The following is a 20,754-nucleotide window of genomic DNA, read 5'->3' as shown; positions in this document are numbered from 1 at the left end:
TATTGGAACACATCATGAGTATATCCAGATCTAGCCTAAAAAATAGTCATGAGTCCTTTGTGAATCTCAAGGACCACCTGACCGTGCCATGCGGTTCAACGCTCTCAGGGCTCACCCAGAGGCACAGGCCAGCGAATAAAATAGAATAAAGCTTAAAGGCCGAAACCCTTTCTTATTAGCCAGGAGGGCGCCATCCCACGGGAGGACAGGAGGCCAAGCACTTCGATGCCAAGGTCTTGAATCCGGCCGCCCACAGGAAATCCAACGGTTATCAGGATAATAGGGAAATTTCAGACGGGGAAAGAGTAAAGATATATCAGTGAAGACGGTGGTTGGTTTTTGGGCAGGGAAGCAAACGGGTGAGAAGAGTGGGTGGGAGAGAACCACGGTGAGAGAAGGAGAGAGGCCTCGCCGTTTCTTTGCTCCAAATCCAATCTCAAGAGAAAACCCTCTTCTTCTCTTCTCTTTAGCTGGATTCATCGTAAGTGTTCTGTTCTACACCTCCCCCCTTTCTCTCTCCCCTGTTCTCCATATCTCTGCTCTAAAAATCTCATCTTTTCCATCGATCTCTAATGGCTTTTTCTCAAACCGCAGGGGAATCGGAGTACAGTGGCATCGTTTCCGCGTTTTCCCTCTTTTTTCATCACAAAGATTAGATCTTGAGGTAAAAGGAGAGATTTTTATGGTTTTCTTTTTCTTTTTGCTTCCTTCAGTTTCTTCTGGAGGCTTGGGGGTTATATGGAGAAGGGGGTCTAATGGATGTCTTGCCATTGATTCAGATGGAGAAGGAGACGAAGAGCCAGAGGGCGCCAAGGGGACCTTCGGAGCCCGATTTCCTGTTGCAGTGGGGGAATCGGAAGCGCCTTCGCTGCGTCAAGGTTAGAGACGAGGGCTCCCTGGCCAAATCCGGCGGCCAGAAGAGGACCACCACTCGCGTCAGCCGCCGCGTCATCGGAGGGGAGAAAGACTTCCCGTCGCCGCCGCCCGTCCGTCACCCCACTCCTCTCCACCAGAGGTAAACGAAACGAAGAAAAAGCCAAAAGGGGGCGATTTTGACCTTATCTTGGGGTCTCTGGCTCGAAATCCGTGCCTCTTATGCCTCGATTTCTCGGCAGGAAGTCGGAATCGGCAGGGAGCGAGAACGGGAAGTCGCGGTCGCCGTCCTCCTCGCCGGAGAAGGAGGACCGGTTCTACACGACTAGGGGCTCGGCAGCGGGGTGCGAGGAGAACGGCGGGGCTGGAGGCGAGGAGAGAAAGGCGATGGTTTTGCCAAGGTTCTTCGTGTCCTTGTCCAACAAAGAGAAGGAGGAGGACTTCATGGCCATGAAGGGGTGCAAGCTTCCACAGAGACCCAAGAAGAGGTCTAAATTGATCCAAAAATGCTTGCTTGTAAGCCTTTCCTTCTTCCTTTCCAAGGAGAGTTTTTTTATTTTTTTATTTTGGTTGTAGATAAAAGACATGCTTTTGTTGATTTTTTGAGTTCACTAACACTGGACCCTTGTCTGATTTACTTGTCGGATGGGTGTAGTTGGTCAGCCCGGGGGCATGGCTATCGGATCTCTCTCAGGAGAGGTATGAGGTCAGGGAGAAGAAGAGTTCAAGAAAGGTGTAGTTTTCTTGTTTTCCTTCTACTTGGTTTTGCTTTCCTTTAATTTTTCTCTTAATCAAGTGCTAGTAGCATTAGCTCCAAAGTTTTGTTTATCTCTTGCTTATAACTGGATTTAGAATCATATAAGCAAGCTTATCAGAAATTTTATCCCTTTTTTTCCCCTTCTCTTGTACTGGGTTATCCATACGTAACTTGTTATTTCTAAATGCTTTGGTTTTTCATTTCTTTTTAATGTTTTGCAGAGAAGGAGAGGATTGAAGGCTATGTGTATGGAGAGTGATTCTGAATGATTCAAAGAGGATAAGGGGGGATTGGCTGTACTAGGTTTTAAAAGAGATTAGAAATCTCTCATCACGTCTATATTTTTTCTTTTCTCTGGCAAGTTAAAAATTCTTATCACGGATATGCTGTTCTTTTTTCTCCTCCTTCCCTGGTCTCCATTTTTCTTATTTTTTAGTACTCTCTCGCACGGTCACACTCAGACCTGAGGTAGTTTCTTTGTGGTCCTGATGCCGAATCCTAATTTTTAAGTAGGATGAGGTGAACACTGTACACGTGATGTTGCATGGATGATTTGGATTAGATTCGAGTTTTACTCTTTTTTAAAAAAAAAAAAAAATTGTTGTGATGAGTGTGAGGAGAGGATTTATATGTTTCTCTCTTAATTGAAAGGAAGTTTTCTCTCTCACTAGAGGGGAAAAACTAGGATAATTCTTGCATGACTATTGAGATGTATGTGGGGGACATGTATTGGAAAGCTCTAGTGAATGGATGCACAGCAAGCACAGGTGTTATTCACCATCAGCATTTATTTGTCTGCCACATTTTAGCCTTCATAGTCTATGAGACCATGTAGATCAATTGAACTCTTGCTTAAAGGTGAGAAACAAGAGGAGTGCACTGGATTAAAGTATAGTTGCGTTTATCATGGTATCGGATATTACGCAACCATGCATCCTGGAACATGATTGTAGCTAACTATGCTTATGTTCGTGTGGAAGTGGTTGCATCCACCAAGTTATGGATATAGGGATTCCAATGTGCTCTGGAATTTGAGCAGTGATTTCATGTGAAAAATTGTAGATCAAATAAAGCTTGATTTGTCATTATGTGAACATTGATCCATTCATTATCAGCTTGCATGAGGTATTTGTGCATGGTTGAAATAAATTTGTAGCTAAAGAAGTGGTATCCCTTGATCAAACAAATAACATAACACAATAGTCCATCATCTACATTATATTGGAGGAGATCTCTTCTTGCAGGTTTTGAAATGTTGCCTTGACAAATATAAGGGTATTAAAATTGTTTCTACCCAAAAAAAGGGCATTAACATTGATTGATCGAAAGCTACTGTATAATAAAGGTGGCATGTTTGTTAGGGGCATGTGTGATAAAGGTGGCATGATGATTGAATGTTTTCACTGACTTTTATTGTGTTAAAGAGAAAACAACATCTTTTATTGAAACTAGTTATGATATACATGTATATGCAAGTAGTGCTAAAGATTATAAATTTGGGATAACGTAACTAAAGTCTTAGGTCTATAAGAAGCAATTAAGGACTGATATCTTTTTTTTTTTTTTTTTAAAGTAGAATGTAGATTTAGAGGTATTTTTCTCTCTCTTCCTGCAAAGTTTGTAGAGCCAAGATTGTTAAAAATATCAATTTTAGTTGTTTTTCATCTTTCTTTTGGGCTAAATCTTGTTCTCTGTTAAAGTCCATCGATTTCGGAGCCCTTTTTTGAACGGGAAGTCTAGAAATATTTTAACCTTTAAAAAGAAATCAGATTGAAATTGATACAGAAATATTTAAAATATTTAATAGAACTATCTGAGTAGGTTACTTTTGAAAATAAGAAGGAATAATTAAGCCTCTTTTATGTATTTTGAGGTTTTTAAGATTGATTATTTTTGAAAGATGCCCTCATATATATATATATATATATATATATATATATATATATATGGTAGAAAAAAGATGCTTTAATATGAACGATGCTATCCATGGAGGGCTCCATAAAAAATGATCACAGGAGACAGGTACATTTTAGAGCCTAGTGTTGCTTGGAAGCGTATGATCATTCGCTTTGCGTGGAGCAAACAAATTGTTGCGGGCTCTTGCGCTTCTGATGTCAGCTTATTAAGCGTACATGCTTGATTTTTGTGGACTGCTAAAAGTTTTCAGATAACCCTTCAATAAAGCCAAAAAAAAAAAAAAAAAAAAGACTGACGGTCCCCTTCCATTTTATGCGTGAAAAAGATATATTTTTCTTTCATGCAATCAGGGTTACCAATGACATCGTCACCCAAAAACAATTGAATATTTGCACGAATGGTATTACCTCTCACCTTTTGAGTGAGAGAGATTGGAGGTTGGATGCGAGAGATTGGGGGGTTGGGTTCAATTCTGAGTGATGTTAGCCCTTCCAATTGGCAAGGGATTAGCTTCTTGGGTTTTTCCTTGGTTTGTAAGTGGGCTGGGCTAGACCTAAATGGTGCTTTTCCAGGTCTCCAAGAGGAAAAAAAAAAACTTCATCCAGAACTGCTGACAATATTAAAATAAATTACATCATACTTGTAATATTGATGTAGTGGATGTCAACGAAATAATCTTGCAACGATTTTTTACTATAAAAAAAGAAAAAAAAAAGCAACGATTTCACCAACTGAACAAAATCGGAGAGGATCTAGACCCTCCTTTTACTTTAAAATAATTTAAAAAAAAAACAATGTTGCTGATTTAAATTTTTCTAAAAAAAATACTGGTGTAAAGGCCAGCTTCGGGAATCATCTGGGTCACTTGGTGGTGTCAGGATTGGCGCATATGTGGACCCTGGAGGAAGCTTTAAATACAAGATTGCAAGCAAGAAAGCGAGAGAGAAAGAAGTAACGTGAGCAGGAAGCAATCTTCGAGCGCGTTTCCGGCGTGGTGTGGAAAAATAAAAAAAAGTGGGGATAGGAAGCCGTTGAGCGACATGAAGACTTCGCTGCTCCTGACGCCACCCGTCCGCTCTCCCCCGCTTCCCTTCTCTCGCTTCATCCATGGCTTGACGACGTTTCCCAGTACCCTTCCCAAGGTCTCCCACTCCACAAAACCTCGCTTCTTTCGTCCTCCGAGAAGCCGCCGCTTCGTCGTCCTTCCCCCTCTCGCCATGGCCTCCTCCACGCCTCAGTCCTCTCAGGTATCAATAACTTGGGTTTCTTTTTGGCCCCAAGAATCTCGTGCTTCTGATTTGTATTCAGTCATTTTAATCGATCATGTCGATGCAGTTATTTGATTCCATGTATCAATTTCTGTGAGCTGATAGGGAATTTTTTTTTTTAAAGATTAATTTTGATCTCGTTCTTGAGAACGATGTATGTTTTCTTTATTTACTTTTTTGTTGATGTTTATTTATGAATTTTATTGATTCGAATACGTTGTTTGGTCCTAGAGGTTCGAACCCTGTCAAGGTATCATGGACGATTTTTTTCTTAATTAATATTTCAGGTGACAGCGCCCGATGATGTGAATGACGGTTCCGATGCTTTTCAGCGAATTCAGGCTCACCAGGTGAGATTTTTTTTTGCTTTTTAATAGTTAGATGAAGAAAAGAACCTTCTTCTGTCTTATTTGACTGATCTTGAAGCTGAAATCAAACATTTGGGCAAGGATGGATTATTATGGTAGTGGTAGTAGTTTATTAGTCCTGAATCGGTACGTATATAGAGACATATTTGTGAGGACCAAAGATGGAATTAAGTTTCATGTGATGGAGTCGAGTTTTGCTTTACGAATGATTTTATTTTTTTGATGTTCTGTGGATTAGGTTGCTTCGTGGGAATAAAAAACTTTAAATATGATTATTTAGTCTACCAATAACATCGTTGTGGGGTTTGAACTTTCTTTATTAGAATATTGTAACTGATGAAAGTCAGTCAGGAGTTAGGAATGCGCATGTGCAGTGCAAGTAACGTGTTGTTGACATGGCATTGGTTAGGTTTTCTTCCCTTCAACAATATCTCATTCCGTTGGTGCTTCTGTCTGATATTGACTGTCATGCTAGAGCAGTGGCATCCACTGTGGCCTTTTATCTCCTAGATTCTTCATCAGGAAAAAAGAAAGCTTATCACATGGCCCCATTTAAAATCACAGGCCAAGTATACCATTAAAACATGCATCTTAATATTCATACATCCATGGGGTAGGGATCACCTAGATATCCACTTTGATGTTACTGATTTTGGGAGTCACATATAATCATGTAGAGCCCTAGAGTGGAGTTCTCTAAGAATTTTCAGCTTGAGGTCTGTTGGAAGTCACAAGTCTAGGGATGGTGATGGGCAAAACCCTTAATTATGCTGGTGTTTCCCATTTGTAAAGCTCTAAATTATCAAGACTAAGTCTGGAAGCAGCAATATTCATCTTGTGGGAAGAATAGATAGTATTTATAAAAACACATGACCTTGTTTGTCAGTAGGGAACATATCCAACAAAAGTATTCATTACTCATGTAAAACCAACCAATCCTAAAAAAGTCCAAAGCTTACAATCTGGGTGGCATAGTTCGATTATACTCAGGTTGACCAGAATTCAGGCAGACCTGATTAAATCCCATGTCCAGTATTTAGGAACACTATGAAGGAATTTGATACTCTCAAGTTCCAAGAGTACCATGTCTGACACATTCTTTATATTTTTCATGAATTAGTTATAATTTGTAGTGCAGATGCCATTGTGGATAAAGATTTTGGATATAGGGCAATTTAACTGAAGTTTAAACTTTAAAATATTTATGCTTAATTAACTACTAATTTTGGAAAACAATAGTTATCATAAGTGAAGGATTGCAGGTTGCCAAATTGATAAAACTAAAGAATTTTTAGGATTAGAATTTGGCTGGGGTAGATAAATGGATTAGAATCATTGGATAGGATGATTGGCAATGAATTCAAGCAACAAGATGTTTAGAATTAGAAAAAGTGTGCCGATGTTAAGAACAAGGACACTAGTTGGAGGGGAAAAAAATCAAATCAGGGTGCATTTTATGGAAATTGGCAAGTTGTGAAATATTCTCACTTTTATATAGTGTTAGGATGACTCGATGTAGTAGTTAAATGGCCCCTTTAGAAAACCTTCTTTGTTAAGCATGATAATATCCCTTTCATCCTAGGAGATTTTCTGAGAAGAATATCGATGTCCAATGCATGGTTGATGGCTGAGAAGGCAATCTTCTTTAACATCTGAAGTTCCAGAGAACTAAATGATTGATGGGCCGCTAAAGGCTTTGAGATGTGCTTGGAGATTGTTTTTTACTCTTATAACCATATTCTGTCATCATTTACTAGTGTTTATAATGATTATATGAACTATCTATAGTGTAACTTGCACATAACCTACGCATACTATGATGTTAATATGGATGGAGTGAATAGTAACTAGGACACAATGTTGTCCTACATGTGTCAAAAACAGTAATCCACATTGACAACATAAATTTTCAAAAGAACAGAACACTAAAAATGGTCCCATGTACAATGTAGGACGAGAACATGATTAACATACTTAAACCCTCAAATTTGGAATGTATACAGAAACCCTGACTTGTATAAGACTGAATTCATTTTTTTTTTCCTGCTTTCAATTTTTGTAGAGATTTTTTTCTTTATATATATATATATGGGTTTTAAATGAATTCTTCTCTTCCACTTATTAGCCTAGCCATATCATGCTCTAGAATAAAGAATTCAAAGTCTTAGATCTCATTTTCACAATCTGGGTAATCTGTGTTTGAGTGTGACATATTCAAGCATTTGTAGCTCGATCTTCATATATTCTTTGAAATCTTCTAGTTAAACAAGGCAGGAAGGGTAAGATATCCAGACCTTCAATAACAGTAGGGGCTGTTTGGATGCCTGAATGTGTAATTCGCTGATACAATATCCTGTTTGAAGGACTTTTCAAAAAAAGTTACATTGTTGAGGAGATTGAAGAGTTAGACGAGTTTTAGATTTCATTATGCCAATTTTTACTGACAAGACAAAGTACCTTTTCATCCATTTTTGCTATTTAGATTTTTAGGATTAAGTGATTGGTAGCCTCCTGAGGTTGGTGGAAATTTCTCTTTTACCAAGCCACTTCTTTTTCAAGAATTTTCAAAACTTTTCCCATTCAGAAGATTATATGAATGGATTACGTATCCAGGGAAGTTACACATGCATGTGTTAGCTTCTTCTTCTTCTTCTTCATCTTCTTCTTCTTCTTCTTCATCTTCTTCTTCTTCTTCTTCTTCAGTATCCAAGACTAGCATTATTTGTGTCATGGAAGTTGTTTGTCGTTTATTTGTATCTTACATGCCACTCTTAATGCCTCAACCTTTGATGAAACCATAACCTTTTGGCTTTCCTGTCTTTCTTTTGTATTTCCTCATCGAAGTATAGTACTGTATTTTTTGGCTTGGTGATGTTACAATCTGATTCTCGTAAGTTAGCTGGTATATTTGTTGGGAATGCTCTAGTCCCTTGGAAAGCCAAGAATCACGATTGCTAATAATATGAGAAGCTTTTAATGTGTTGTCCATCATGAGTTGTCCCCCCTTGTAATGAAGGGGAGGCAAATAGGGGATTTTTTTTAAAAATAGATTAATGTGTTAAACAATATGAGATGATTGTATGTTTGTATTCTTTAGCATAATACTTCTATCTTTTACATTAATTAGGCCACTACTACATTGTCAGAGAGCATTGCATGTTTCTTCCACCCTCCACTTATTTCTCTTTGACAATTTTTGACTGATACATATTTATATATGGATATCTTGTAGCATTCCCCTTAGCATCTAACTTAAATATATTAATTATACGTCATCAAAGTTTTAAGTCCCGGCGGGATGAAGGGCATCCCGGCTATCCCATCCTGTTGCTATGAGAAAATGAGATCAGGATGGGGTTGGAACTCTGAAAACCATCCATGCAGGGAGAGAAGAAGAAAGATAGAAGCAAGAAAGGAAGATGAAGAAAGAAAAAAAGTGAAAGGAAAGAAAAAGAAGAAAAAGAAAGGAAAGAAAGAAGAAAGGAAAGAGAAAGAATAAGAACAAGGAAAAAAAGAAAGGAAGGGATAAGAAAATGAAACAAAAAGAAAAGAAAAGAAAGAAAGATAGAAGAAAAAGAAAGAATAGAAGAAAGAAAAGAAAAAAAAAGGAAAGAAATGAAAGAAGAAGGGGAGAGAAAAAAAGGATATTTATCGGGATGCATGATCGGGATAGCTGTCAGGATGGGACAGGATGGAATAGCAGGGCATCCCATTCCATGAAGATACCGAGATACTTCCATCCCACGGGATTTAAAACCTTGTACGTAATACTGAGTATTACATTCCTTCTTGAAAAATTAAGCTTATAAGACACAATGTAAATTGGGATGATTGTTGTTCTTGCTTGATGCCAAAGGTACTAGACTAAGAGGCAAGGTTGGCAAACAGTCGGAGGAATAGGAGATGAGGGCAGTGAGGTTCAGTGTATTGAATCATGAATGATCCATAAATGGGAAATGGAAAAAATGAAAAATGAACATGAATGTTTCACAAATTTAGTTGCTTGTTGACTCACATTCAACATACTTAGTTTGGTTAAAAAGTTATCTTATGCATATCATAAGCAATTAAAAATGGGTAAACTGAGATACATAGTTTATAAACTATTCTAGCATAATATTTGCTGATAGTGATTTTTCTAGTGTTAACATGCATTTGATACTTATAAGTTATTTTACTTGCAGTAATCTGTGAGTTGTTTCAGTTGCACTCATCTTATGTTGGTCATATATCTATTATGCAAACAAGTTTTTCTCTTATTACAGGAGGCAGCTGCTCGACTTTCCCCAGTTGAGGAAATACGAACTATACTTGATCACAGTGTTAGGGGAATGCTCTCTACATTCTCAAAGGTCTGTAAACTTTTGAAGGCATAAAAGGATGCTGTCAGTTTGTTTCTTAGAGTTGTATTGTCTTGTGGTATCTTGTTGTGTTGTGCATAAGTTTACAGTACCAATTTGCATTATGTGATGATTTACTTGCTAAATACCCAATTCTCTTCCTAAATCTTAGTCTTCTTCCAGTCTAGTTTGTGTTATACAATCAATAAGTATTTCTTTATGATTCTAGCTGTGCACTTGTTCTTGTAGTTTTATCTTTATTGTGCTAACTGTCAACATTCATTGTTATTAAAATCTTACAATTCACAAACCATATCTTACAATCCAGATCAAAATGGACTAAACAATCCAGAGCTCATCTTTGAATAAGAATTTGTTAGGAAATTAGGATCTAGTTCCATATTCTGAAATGTACATTTACCTGGATCATAAGATATGACTTGATTATTCTATTTAGATATTAAATATATGTGTTCCATTTGCTATTATTTACTTATTAATAATAAGCCTTTGAGTAGTATAGTTGGCAGGTTTTGCTTTTGAAGTTTATGGGGTTAAAAATAAGAGACATATTTCATATTTTTCCTGCTGTGTATTAAAATTTTATCCTTCTCTTTTTCCTAAAAAATTCTAACTAAAATGATAATTAAATTGATAATAGTACATAAATATCTTGAATAACCAAACACAATCTTTATTTTATTAGACATGTTGTACATGGGCTTATGTTGGTGGAAAGAAGACATCTTGTACGTATGACCAAAGTTCGGCGTCTCGGTATCAGATCCCATATCGGTAAAATTCTATTATAGTACCGGTATGCGGTTCGGTATGGTACAGTAGTTTTGGTACGGGATAGTATGGCATACTGGTATGATACAGTATGCCCCATACCGTCTGATACAGGGCAGTACAGCAAACCATGCATATGACTTTTTTGCCTTCATTCATCTATTCTGTATTTGCCTCATATTTTAGTCTTTACATTATTGTATATTTTAAAAATTTGAAAGAAATCAGAAAAATCTTATGATCTGTGATCAAATCCATGATCCTATTTGACCCAGCCCACTCTATGATTTACGATTCATCATGATCTTAAGAACATTGGTGAATTTACTTGTTGTGAAAATATAATTATCAGGCAACTATAATTCTGAAGCATGTCAACTTGGTGGCTTTCTTTTTTCACCTAATAAATTTTTGGATTCAACTGTGACAGGAGCATGAAGGTTATCCAGCTGGGTCAATGGTTGACTTTGCCTGTGATCATGATGGCTCTCCAATACTAGCACTTAGTAGTTTAGCAGTTCATTCAAAGGTGTGATTGGTAATGCAGTGTCATTCCTTGCATGTTTGATCTTGACATTTATTTCAGATTATCAAATTGATGTGTTTCCAATAAACTTGTGTTTTCCATAATTTTAACCTTTCCTTCCTAACATTTTTCTTTATGCTTTGAATTACACGACAACTAATTAAAAACTCACTGGCATTTACAGAATCTCATGGCAAATCCTAAATGCTCTTTGCTTGTTGCCAAGGATCCTGAAGATAGGACTGATACAGTAATCACCCTATACGGAGATGCTACTCCAGTATGTACAGTCTCTTTCTTCTCTTGATGCTCTTTGCTAAATGCTCTTTGCCTGTTGCTAAGGATCCTGAAGATAGGACTGATACAGTAATCACCCTATTTGGAGGTGCTACTCCAGTATGTACAGTCTCTTTCTTCTCTTGATGGTCTTTGCTTGAAAATTTTTTAAGCATAAGGTTCCAGGAGTGGTCAAACATCTGCAAGCACGAGGTTACTATGAGAAGGATATTAAGGAACCTGATCTATGTAATTAGTACAAGGAAAATAAGAAAAATGCAGTTCAGTTGCAACATGTGCTAAAACGAGAATGTTCAGACCTGACTAGTGATGTCCTAATTATCATTGAATGTTTTGGTTGGAGGATGTTTGTGTCCTTCTTCATAGATCTTCTGCGGACTCAATGGTAAATTTGTATCGTGAAATCCTAACATCATCTAAACTGTTGCTTAGGGCATTTGAGCCATTATATTGGCATAGGACGTTACAATTAGATACTTGGTACCAAGAGAATTATAAGAATTGCACATGAACATTATGATTTCAATTCTCTTTGATGGTGGTCTCCTGTAGTCATATATTCATTTGATTTAAAGTATTTCTCACCTTCAAGGATTCAGAAATGAGTTTTTTTGCACTGCAATCTAAGTGCCCGCTGTTATAAATTTCCATTTTCTTACATATTTTGATAAGTCAAAGTTACTATATGATATTTGTTGGTTGTGGTTATTCTTTCCTTGAAATTAATATCTACTGATTCTACTCTTTGTAAATTGTGTTGTTATATGTCCATTCTTCTTGCTATCCTGCCTTAGTTTACTTCATTTTCTGAACATTATGATTTGTTTTATCTATACGTTTGGATTCAAGTTTTCTGTAACATAAACTGTCTTTTAGGTCTCTGAAAATGATAGAGAGGCCATACGTACTGCATACCTCAGAAGACATCCTGATGCATTCTGGGTAATTTTTACGGACCATATTTCTGGCTTTTCTTTTCCCTTCTCATTTCCCCCCTTCTTGCTGTGCTACTATTCTATGCGTTTATTAGATTGCTGAATGTAAACTCTTCAATCAAAGGTTGACTTTGGTGACTTCCGTTACATCCAAATCCAACCAAAATTTGTGCAGTACGTATCTGGAGTTGCTACTGCTCTGTTAGGATCAGGAGGTATGTGGTATGTCGGCATATCATCTTAGCACTTCGTATAATCTGGTCTGGAGTAGCATACGTCTAATAGAAATTGGAAGCCGTAGTTACCTTCAAAATCTTTGGACCTAAGATACTGTGTGATATTCATTAGGATGGAATCATGCTTAGCAGCAAACTAACTAATTTGATTCTGTAGTCCTTTCGAGAGTGTTTGATTGGATTACTACTAAAAAGAAGATAGTTGTTGGTTGGATTGTGGCAGCTGTAAATTGATGACTCACAACCTTATCCTGTCCTTTTAATCTTTCTATGCATCTCTTGCATTTTTTATTGTCTAAATTGGTTTGAGGGTTTTCTTGCTACATTAATAATGCTACTAATCATAGTAAATTCAAATGTTGCATGTTTATTACTTGAAGACATTGAAATTATAAGTGATGGTTGTTGCTAATGATTCTACACGTACTAGAATTTGATGCGGAGGAGTATAAATCTGCAAAAGTGGATCCAATATCTCAGTTTTCAAAGCCTATCACGGTATTCTTACCTTTTCCAGTGCTGTTATTATGATTCTTATTTATGCTTTTTTCACTTTTAACTTTATTTTTTCTTTTTCTTTTTAGTCCCACATGAATAGGGATCATGCTGATGATACGAAAGCTATAGTGCAATATTCGACCTCAGTTAAGGTAATAATTTTCATATTGAATATGGACAGCTGCCTTAAGAAATTTTTATGTGCATTACTCTTTCTTTCTCCCTCAGTGTTACACTTTTGTTGTTTTATTTTTACAATCACATCAACCACAAAGATTTTGGTTCATTATGGCTCACTGACAGACTAAATAAAGGAAGAACATTTTTCAGGTGGACTCTGCTCATATGCTGGATGTTGACAGTCTTGGTTTCAACGTAAAGGTGCTACTAACATTCGTTTGATTTGGATTCTTGTGCACGTACCCTGTCTGATGCATGAAACTTTCATGATGTTTATATTTTATTGAAACTCTCACATTTTCTTCTGTTCATGTATCTAAAGTAAATTTACTTCTCGGTTGTTCGCTGGCAAACAAAATATTGAGGAAGAATAAGTCAGCTATAAAATATTGAAAAGGGTGAATCAGATAAAAATTTTCGATAGTATAATGTGTACTTCATACTTTTGTTTAATTCTAAAGAGTTGTTACAAACTTTATGTGTGGACCTCCAATTTGTGGTCACATTTGTATGTAAGTGAATAAAATCGGTGAAAATGGTAGCTCATTACAGTGATGTAGTTCAGAGAACAAATTTAGATTCCCTGAGCATCAATTCAACTTTTAGAAATAGTAAACATCATCATCACTTAAAACTCCACCCAAAAAAAAAAAAAAAACTCCACCCTCTACCCCCAAAGAAAAATAAAAAAAAAAAAGGGCAGGCAAAAAAAAAGAGAAAAGGGTCTCATTTGGATTTCTTCTTAATGGGCTGTCGTTGTTGGTACCTAGACTACATCTGCTACTCTATTTCCAATCTCTCCTAGTAGTTCTGCATCCAAATTTCTAAAGGTTTTATAATTCTATTGTTAGCTGATTTGAGCTTCACCCATTTGGTGTGGAATCACTTACTGACAACAGTAGATAAGGCATTTAAGTTATAACACCTGTTCTTGGAGAAGTTGAGATGGTAGCTATTTATATCAACATTTCTTTTGGTACTTTTTTGTATGCACTTTGCTGTTGGTCTATCCACAGCAAGTATTTTTTATTATTTTTTCAAGCCTCTTCGCTTGGGTGATGAGCTGCAAGAGTGGAGGACTTTCCTTGGCAAGAAGTTGTTGGTGGTGTTTTCTGGATAATAAAGAAACTGCATTTTCTGGTGAAATAGGCGAAGATGCATCTATATTTTGATGGAAGGTTTTTGGGTACACATACTGATGATATGCTGGATGACATTGATTGGGTTTTGGTTCTTCTGTTAAAGAATATGGCTTGGTTACTGGCTTACTGGTTTTAGTGCTTACTGCTGACATACAAAGAGTCCCAATTGTGGCCAAGAATTTACTACTTAGTTTGCAAGTGTTGTCCTACTAGCACGCGCTCTTGGTAAGGTAGGGTCCTAAGTCTTCTGAGAGGAGGTCCTACGTAGCTCCAATTGTGTAATTAGGTGGTGCTAAGGACCCATTTGGTTCGCAGGAAGAACTTTTCTTCCAAGAAAGTTATTTCCTGAGAAATTATTTTCTGAAAATAGGATTTTAGCATGTTTAGCTGATCATGGAAAAGTGACTAATTATAGAGTAGTTTATGTTTGATTGAGCATCTATTTTTCTGAAAAAACTATGTAAAATACCTATTATACCCTTAGTAGATATAAGACCATACTTTTTTGCTCCTAAACTTTATATAAATATAAATATTATATTTATATTAATATAAATATAATATTAATATATTATAATATAACATTAGACCATAATAGTTTATTATGTTAATATAATACTAATATATATTAATATTATACTAATATTATATTAATATTTAATATAATAAATTTATTAATATAGATATAAACATAATATTAAATATAATATTATATTAATATAAATATTATATTAATATAAATATTAAAATAATATTAAAATATGATAAATATTATAATATTTATATTTATATTTATATAAATATTAAGATAATATTAATATAATATTATATCACTATTCAGTATTCATCGTAACCATCCATTGATATTTTGCAAAATCTTAGCCGTAAATCTTAAAAGGATATTTTGGCAAAGAAAAAAAGTATCATCACTTTCCATCTCATGAGAAGTGCCAAAATCTACCTCCCATATGGATTTTCACTTTCCATGAAATGTGAAAAGTGACTTTTCATGGGAAGAATTTTTTTCACTCTCTCTCTTCTTAAAATTTCAACCAAACAAGAGGCCTCTCCACTTCCTAGGAACTGCCTCTTCCCCCCCCCTCCACTTCCTATCAACCAAACAAGTCCCAAGTGTTCTGGCAGTACATTATTTTTTTTTTCTAAAAATGTGTTAGTAGAAGACTTTATAATATTTCTAATATATCATTGCTAAAGTCTTAATATTCCTAGATAGCTAATACTCTCTCTTTTTTCTTTCCTCTCTTTTATGAGCAGCTAGAGCACATATTGTCCAATTTGTACTTTGTTAATTACTTTAACTCTCTTATGCATTACATTTGGTTTATCAAGCACTCATGGCTTTATTACTGATTGAATTATGATCTTGGAGCGCAGGTTGACTTAGACTAATGGTGAAGCACTATGGTTTTTCGCTTCACCTTTAAAGGGTTGCAGCAGACAAAATGAGCCAAAACTAGGAAGTTTATTTTTGATGATAATAGCAGCAAAACTAAAAGATTGGAAAAGTTGCATGTTGACACTCTAGTATTATCAATTGCAAGAGATGCCTATTTATCAATTTTGTTTTTAAAGCTTTAAGAAAAGCTCTCATCAGATAAAAAAGAAATATTGTAGTGCAAAACAAGCTACTTCATTTGAGCAGGCCAAATATCTTGAACTAACGAGGCTGCATCTCATGTTATGAATGAAATTTAGACCATCCAAATACCCCTATGATGGCAAAATCGCAGTTTTAACTGGGCAAACATTATCTTCAATCTCCCATAAGTTGTTAGTAGTGGAGGTGTTGAAGATTTTGGACATGCAGGAACTTGTGCTTCAATAATTTTTATGCATTGGCATGCATCTTTAAGTAGTATGTTCACATCATGCACAAGGGATTGTTCGCTATTGTAATTGTATGTATTGGGCAACCCTCCTCTCCTGGATGGTTGTTTGTAACATTCTGAAACTTCCTAAACCACAAAATTTATTGGTCTAGTCTTGCACCTTCTATCATTAATCTAAACAAAGGAAACCTTCTATCATTAATCTAAACAAAGGAAATAAAATAAATAAATTGTGGTTATCCATTCAAAGGGTCAAAATTAGCAGCAAAGATGAGGATACTGAAAATAACCTTTATTGCAATGAGGCATGAAACCATATGATTGCATTCTATGTCCATCCAAACTGGTTCAATGATATATGTCTTATGGCACTAGCACCTTGAACGATGTCCAATTTCTATTGGTATTTTGTTTGCCTGTTTCCAAGTGTAGAAAGTTGTGTAATTTATTTCAATACGGACCTTGCAGTTTTAATTTTCTTTTAACAATGTCCAATTTCTATTGGTATTTTGTTTGCCTGTTTCCAAGTGTAGAAAGTTGTGTAATTTATTTCAATATAGACCTTGCAGTTTTAATTTTCTTGTTCAGCTGTGACTGCAACAACTCATGTTTATGCTTTCAGGCTGGTTATCAAGGAAACACTCTGAAGCTTCGGATACCATTTCCTAGGCGTGCTCAAGATAGAAAGTAATCCATTTTAAGCTTATGTTAATATCCTAAATAAATATTATAGTGGACCAAATAATTGTTATGTAAGTTGATGCACTCTATATTTGGGTTCATTTGCGCTACCTAAGTACCCATGATTTATCCAACACACAACCAATGAGGGACTAATACAAGCGCACACAGATTCTCACATGATCCCCCTTTTAAGCCTTAATATCCTCACTAGGAAAGGGTCCAACCAGAAACAAAATACCATGCCTAGCTTGTGGTAAGCCCTACTCCATGTGAATTGTGGACTGAGTCAGCTTTGATACTATTTGTAATTGACTCAGGACTGCTCCCAAAAATGTTAGAAGTTATTATTTGATATCCTTGGTCTTGCTCAAGTATTCATGATCTCGCTATTGCACAATTGATCGTGGGTCTTAACACATGCCAACACGGATCCTCTGTTTGTAATCAGCCCCTTCCTGCATGAGGATGTCGGGGCTTAAATTGGAGGAGTGTGTGAGGACTTATGCATGCATGTATTTAGTTCCATACTGGTTGTGTGCTGGGCTGATCTTAAGTACTTAAAATAGGGCCAAGGATTGCAATTAATTACTTTATGGTTAGCCTTTTTGTCTTGGGACATTATTAGATGGATATACCTCCTTTCACTGCTCTAGGGATTCACTTACAGAAAATCTCTGCTTTAATAACTTTTGTATGACACCCTTTGGATCTATAGGCATTCATGCCCAAGGTTATGCAGTTAGATATGGAATCTTTTAAAGATTTTTTCCTATAACATGATCTAATAATTGTTAGCAAGATATTGTATAAAGAGAAGCAATACTGTTGTTTATCGGTGCTTATATTCTTATATGAGTTGTCTCTATAGTTAACTCCCTGGCATTTGATATATCTTATTTTGTATTATCTAGAATATATGCAAGTACACTTCAAGATTTCCTTGATTTTACAATGGTATGAAAGCTGAGCTTAAATTGATCTAGTTTTTGTGCTCCGTTATTTAGGGATGTGAAGACTCTCATTGTGGAAATGCTTCAAGCTGCTAAATCATCTAGTCTCACAACTGAATGATCAATTTACTAAGAAGAGAGAAGTTATTGGTTTATTTGTCTGATATCAGGTGAAGTATGTGATTACATTTCATGCTTATTCTCCTTGGAGTCCATGTATCTTTTTCATAGTTTGTTCTGCTACCACTTCCAATCGCAGAGAAATAAGTCTAAAAGACATCATTGATTTCTGTGCAGTACATTATAAGGATATCCCTGGGCATGGTAACTCTTGAGGAATGTGGATACTTGAAAGCAATAATAGTTGCCATAATGGCAAATGGATTTCCTGGCATGCTTGTAAGATTGCTGCATGGAATTGGCTTTGTTCTAAATAATTTGATTTTAAAGGATGCATTCTTAAATTTTCCTTTCGAAACACATTAAAATCTTAAATTGGTAGTAAAGATTGATGTCCCTGAATTTAGTGGTAAAAGACAAAAGAACCACTACTAGTAATCATGTTGAGAATATAGGGGACTTTGCAATTTATCTTCGACTAAATTTTCTTCAGCTGTGTCTATAAGCTCACTTTGCCCAGCATTATCGTCATTTTTATGTTAGAAACATTTTTATTGTTACTGATACACATTTAGTATTCCTGAAAGATTAGAATGCTATATTTTCTTTTCTTGGATACTGCAGGTTAGGCTGGTCATGATACCATGTCCTTGAATGAACTTATTCCAGAAGTCATTCACCAAAAAAACTGATACCAGAAGACAGCAAAAGTTAATTTAGGCTGATTGCTTGGGATCATTATGATGCAAGACTAGGCATAGGTAGTCAAGCATACTCATTGGTGGTGAATGCAATAAAATAGATATTGTCGATATTTTTGAATTAGACAAAAGGAGAAGTTGGTAAAATGAAACAGATGACTCGCCAAAAGGGGTCTCCATTATTTCTTTCAGCTTTGCGTTCGGAAGAAACTTCACCTGGCCTGTTCTTTCCAATTAACTGAAGAAAACGACACAAGTTAACCACCCACCTGATCTTCCTAATATTCTCCTAGACAAGCAGAATATCGAACCTGCCATAGGTTGTAAAGTGTGTCATAACAAAAGGTTATGAGTGAAACCTAGCAACTGGAAAGAACTAGATGTGGCAAAGAATCTTGCCAACCAGCCTTGCAAGAGCTTGAAGGGTTTTAAATGTGCGGATATAGCGAGCCAGGTCTGGTGCAAGGTTAGCTTGTTCTGTAATAAAGCTTATGCTCAAGTCAGCTTATGTTTGTTTTGGGCTGAACTGAGGTCATTTATGAACAGTATACTTAAAAGACCTGATTAATCTTGTTTAAGAGAAATGGTTTCTTTTACAAAAGAAGATCACTTTGGAGTTTTGAATTCTGTTCCTATTGCCTCAAGCTCCTCTCAAATCCAAAGATGGCTTTTTGTGTGCTGCTGCTTTTCCGTTGGGTGATGGTCAAAAAATTAGAGTTGGCTTGATAGATGACTTGGTGATATTCCCTTCTTTGACCTATTTCATAATCTTTTTCCAATTGCTTTAGATCAAATTGCTTCTGTGGCTTCATATTAGAATGCTTTAAACAATAATCACTCATGGATATTTTAAAGGAATTCCTCTCTCATGAAAATTTTGATTCTTATTAGACCATGTTATGACAAGGATAAGATTAGATGGAAATAGAATCCTAACCAGATTTTCACTGTTAGTTCATACTATAAATTCATTAACTTTGGTGGCAGATTGGATAAGAGCCTCAGTCAAATATAATAAATCCGCATTCCTGTAAAAGTTAAATTGTTTTATGGTTGGCTGCCACTGCTGACAACTTGAAGAAGAGTGCTTGGCCAAGGCCTCCGGCTTGTGTTTTTATCACACTTATTTATGTCTTACCCATGTTCATTGCATATCCTGGATTTCTTTCAAAGCTAAAATCAAATGAAGGGGTGGGGCTCTATTTTCCATTTTCTTGCTTCTTTCTGGGAGTCTGGATTAGGAAAAGAAGTTCTAAAAAGTATAGAATGGCCTGGGACATCTTTGGTGCCTAAATTTGGTGGAAAATTTGGAAAGAAAAAAATCGATGGATTTTTAACTAACTTTCAAGCTGATCAAAGAAGTGGCGTCTCTTTGAAAGGGTTGGACTTCGGTTTGGAGTAGGATCTTATCTTCTCATGGTTTGTTCCTTAAAACTGATCTCTTAGGCTATGTTTGGATTGGCAATGACATGGACTTCATCCCTGCTTATCCCTGGAATAAGTGGCAAGCACAACGTGTTGTTTGGTGGATAACTTTAGAGTCTAGTCTATTCATCCAACCAAACTCTTTTGATTACACTTATAACGGGTATAATTTATACGCAGGGTTCCATTGTGCAAGTTTAATAACTTGGTTTAAACCTCTCCCTCATCCCTTTCTTATTGAAGAAAATGATCAATTTAGGCCTCCGAATGACATGCTATGATATAAAATGAAATGATGTGGTATAATATAATAATCATATTATATAATGATATTATAATATTATTATAATTCTATCATATGATATTTTTTGAGTAACTATCATATGGTATCATTATAGTAAGATGAATAATATAATATCATAACATAATGTTCTAATATCTAATATTATTATCTTATTATATAATATACTATTTTATTATAGAATAATAAGATTTGAAGGGTAAATTTGTCGAATTTCTAAAAAATCGTCTTTTTCTCATCCACTGGTTTCCATCTGACGGCTAAACATTATTTCTTATTCCATACATGCATCCAAACATAAAAAGAATAGCTACAATAACTGCTTGGTATAATGTGGTGCTGTCCAAAACTGAAACTGTGATTTATATCTGCTTGTATCGATAGAAATCGATACCTTTGATATGACATTTCCTTATCCCGAAAAGCTCATGCCCAATCCTAATGTAGCCTTCGTTCCTTCCGAGGAATTGCATTGTTTCTCCTGCATCTCATTGGACGATCTTAACGACATTGATGGGCCCATCTTCTTGGGTACCCAGCTTGTTCTGAGAAGTAAAGGAAATCTTGTTTAAGAGATATGTCAAAAGTTCAAGG

At 35.8% G+C, this 20,754-nt stretch overlaps 2 protein-coding genes across 4 annotated transcripts; both read left to right on the top strand.

The window, feature by feature from the left end:
* The first annotated feature begins 222 nt into the window (after positions 1–222).
* Positions 223–4,605, top strand: LOC105054835 (uncharacterized). Of its 2 annotated transcripts, none has more exons than XM_073252071.1 (6): positions 223–481; positions 595–664; positions 780–1,015; positions 1,116–1,389; positions 1,529–1,606; positions 4,426–4,605. In XM_073252071.1, exons 3-6 carry the CDS (start codon positions 780–782, stop codon positions 4,459–4,461), a joined length of 624 nt encoding a protein of 207 aa, XP_073108172.1. In that variant the 5' UTR covers positions 223–481; positions 595–664; the 3' UTR covers positions 4,462–4,605. The 2 variants fall into 2 exon arrangements, with proteins under 2 accessions (XP_073108172.1, XP_010934754.1); XM_010936452.4 differs by lacking the exon at positions 4,426–4,605 and adding an exon at positions 1,852–2,012 and having other exon boundaries at positions 231–481.
* LOC105054843 (glutamyl-tRNA reductase-binding protein, chloroplastic) lies at positions 4,588–19,038 on the top strand. 2 transcript variants are annotated; one of them, XM_073252070.1, is made up of 13 exons: positions 4,588–4,794; positions 5,103–5,165; positions 9,449–9,535; positions 10,746–10,844; positions 11,026–11,121; positions 12,015–12,080; positions 12,198–12,288; positions 12,740–12,807; positions 12,894–12,959; positions 13,138–13,188; positions 16,602–16,666; positions 17,668–17,783; positions 18,358–19,038. In XM_073252070.1, the coding sequence occupies exons 1-12, from the start codon at positions 4,588–4,590 to the stop codon at positions 17,732–17,734; spliced, it is 1,026 nt and encodes a 341-aa protein (XP_073108171.1). In that variant the 3' UTR covers positions 17,735–17,783; positions 18,358–19,038. The 2 variants fall into 2 exon arrangements, with proteins under 2 accessions (XP_073108171.1, XP_010934771.1); XM_010936469.4 differs by lacking the exon at positions 18,358–19,038 and adding an exon at positions 17,911–18,007.
* Positions 19,039–20,754: the final 1,716 nt, after the last annotated feature.

The sequence above is a fragment of the Elaeis guineensis genome, chromosome 2 (assembly GCF_000442705.2).
Source record: "Elaeis guineensis isolate ETL-2024a chromosome 2, EG11, whole genome shotgun sequence".
In the NCBI taxonomy this organism is placed as follows: Eukaryota; Viridiplantae; Streptophyta; class Magnoliopsida; order Arecales; family Arecaceae; genus Elaeis; species Elaeis guineensis.
The sequence above is the reverse complement of the archived record's forward strand: the minus strand, read 5'-3'. Positions and strand labels throughout refer to the sequence as shown.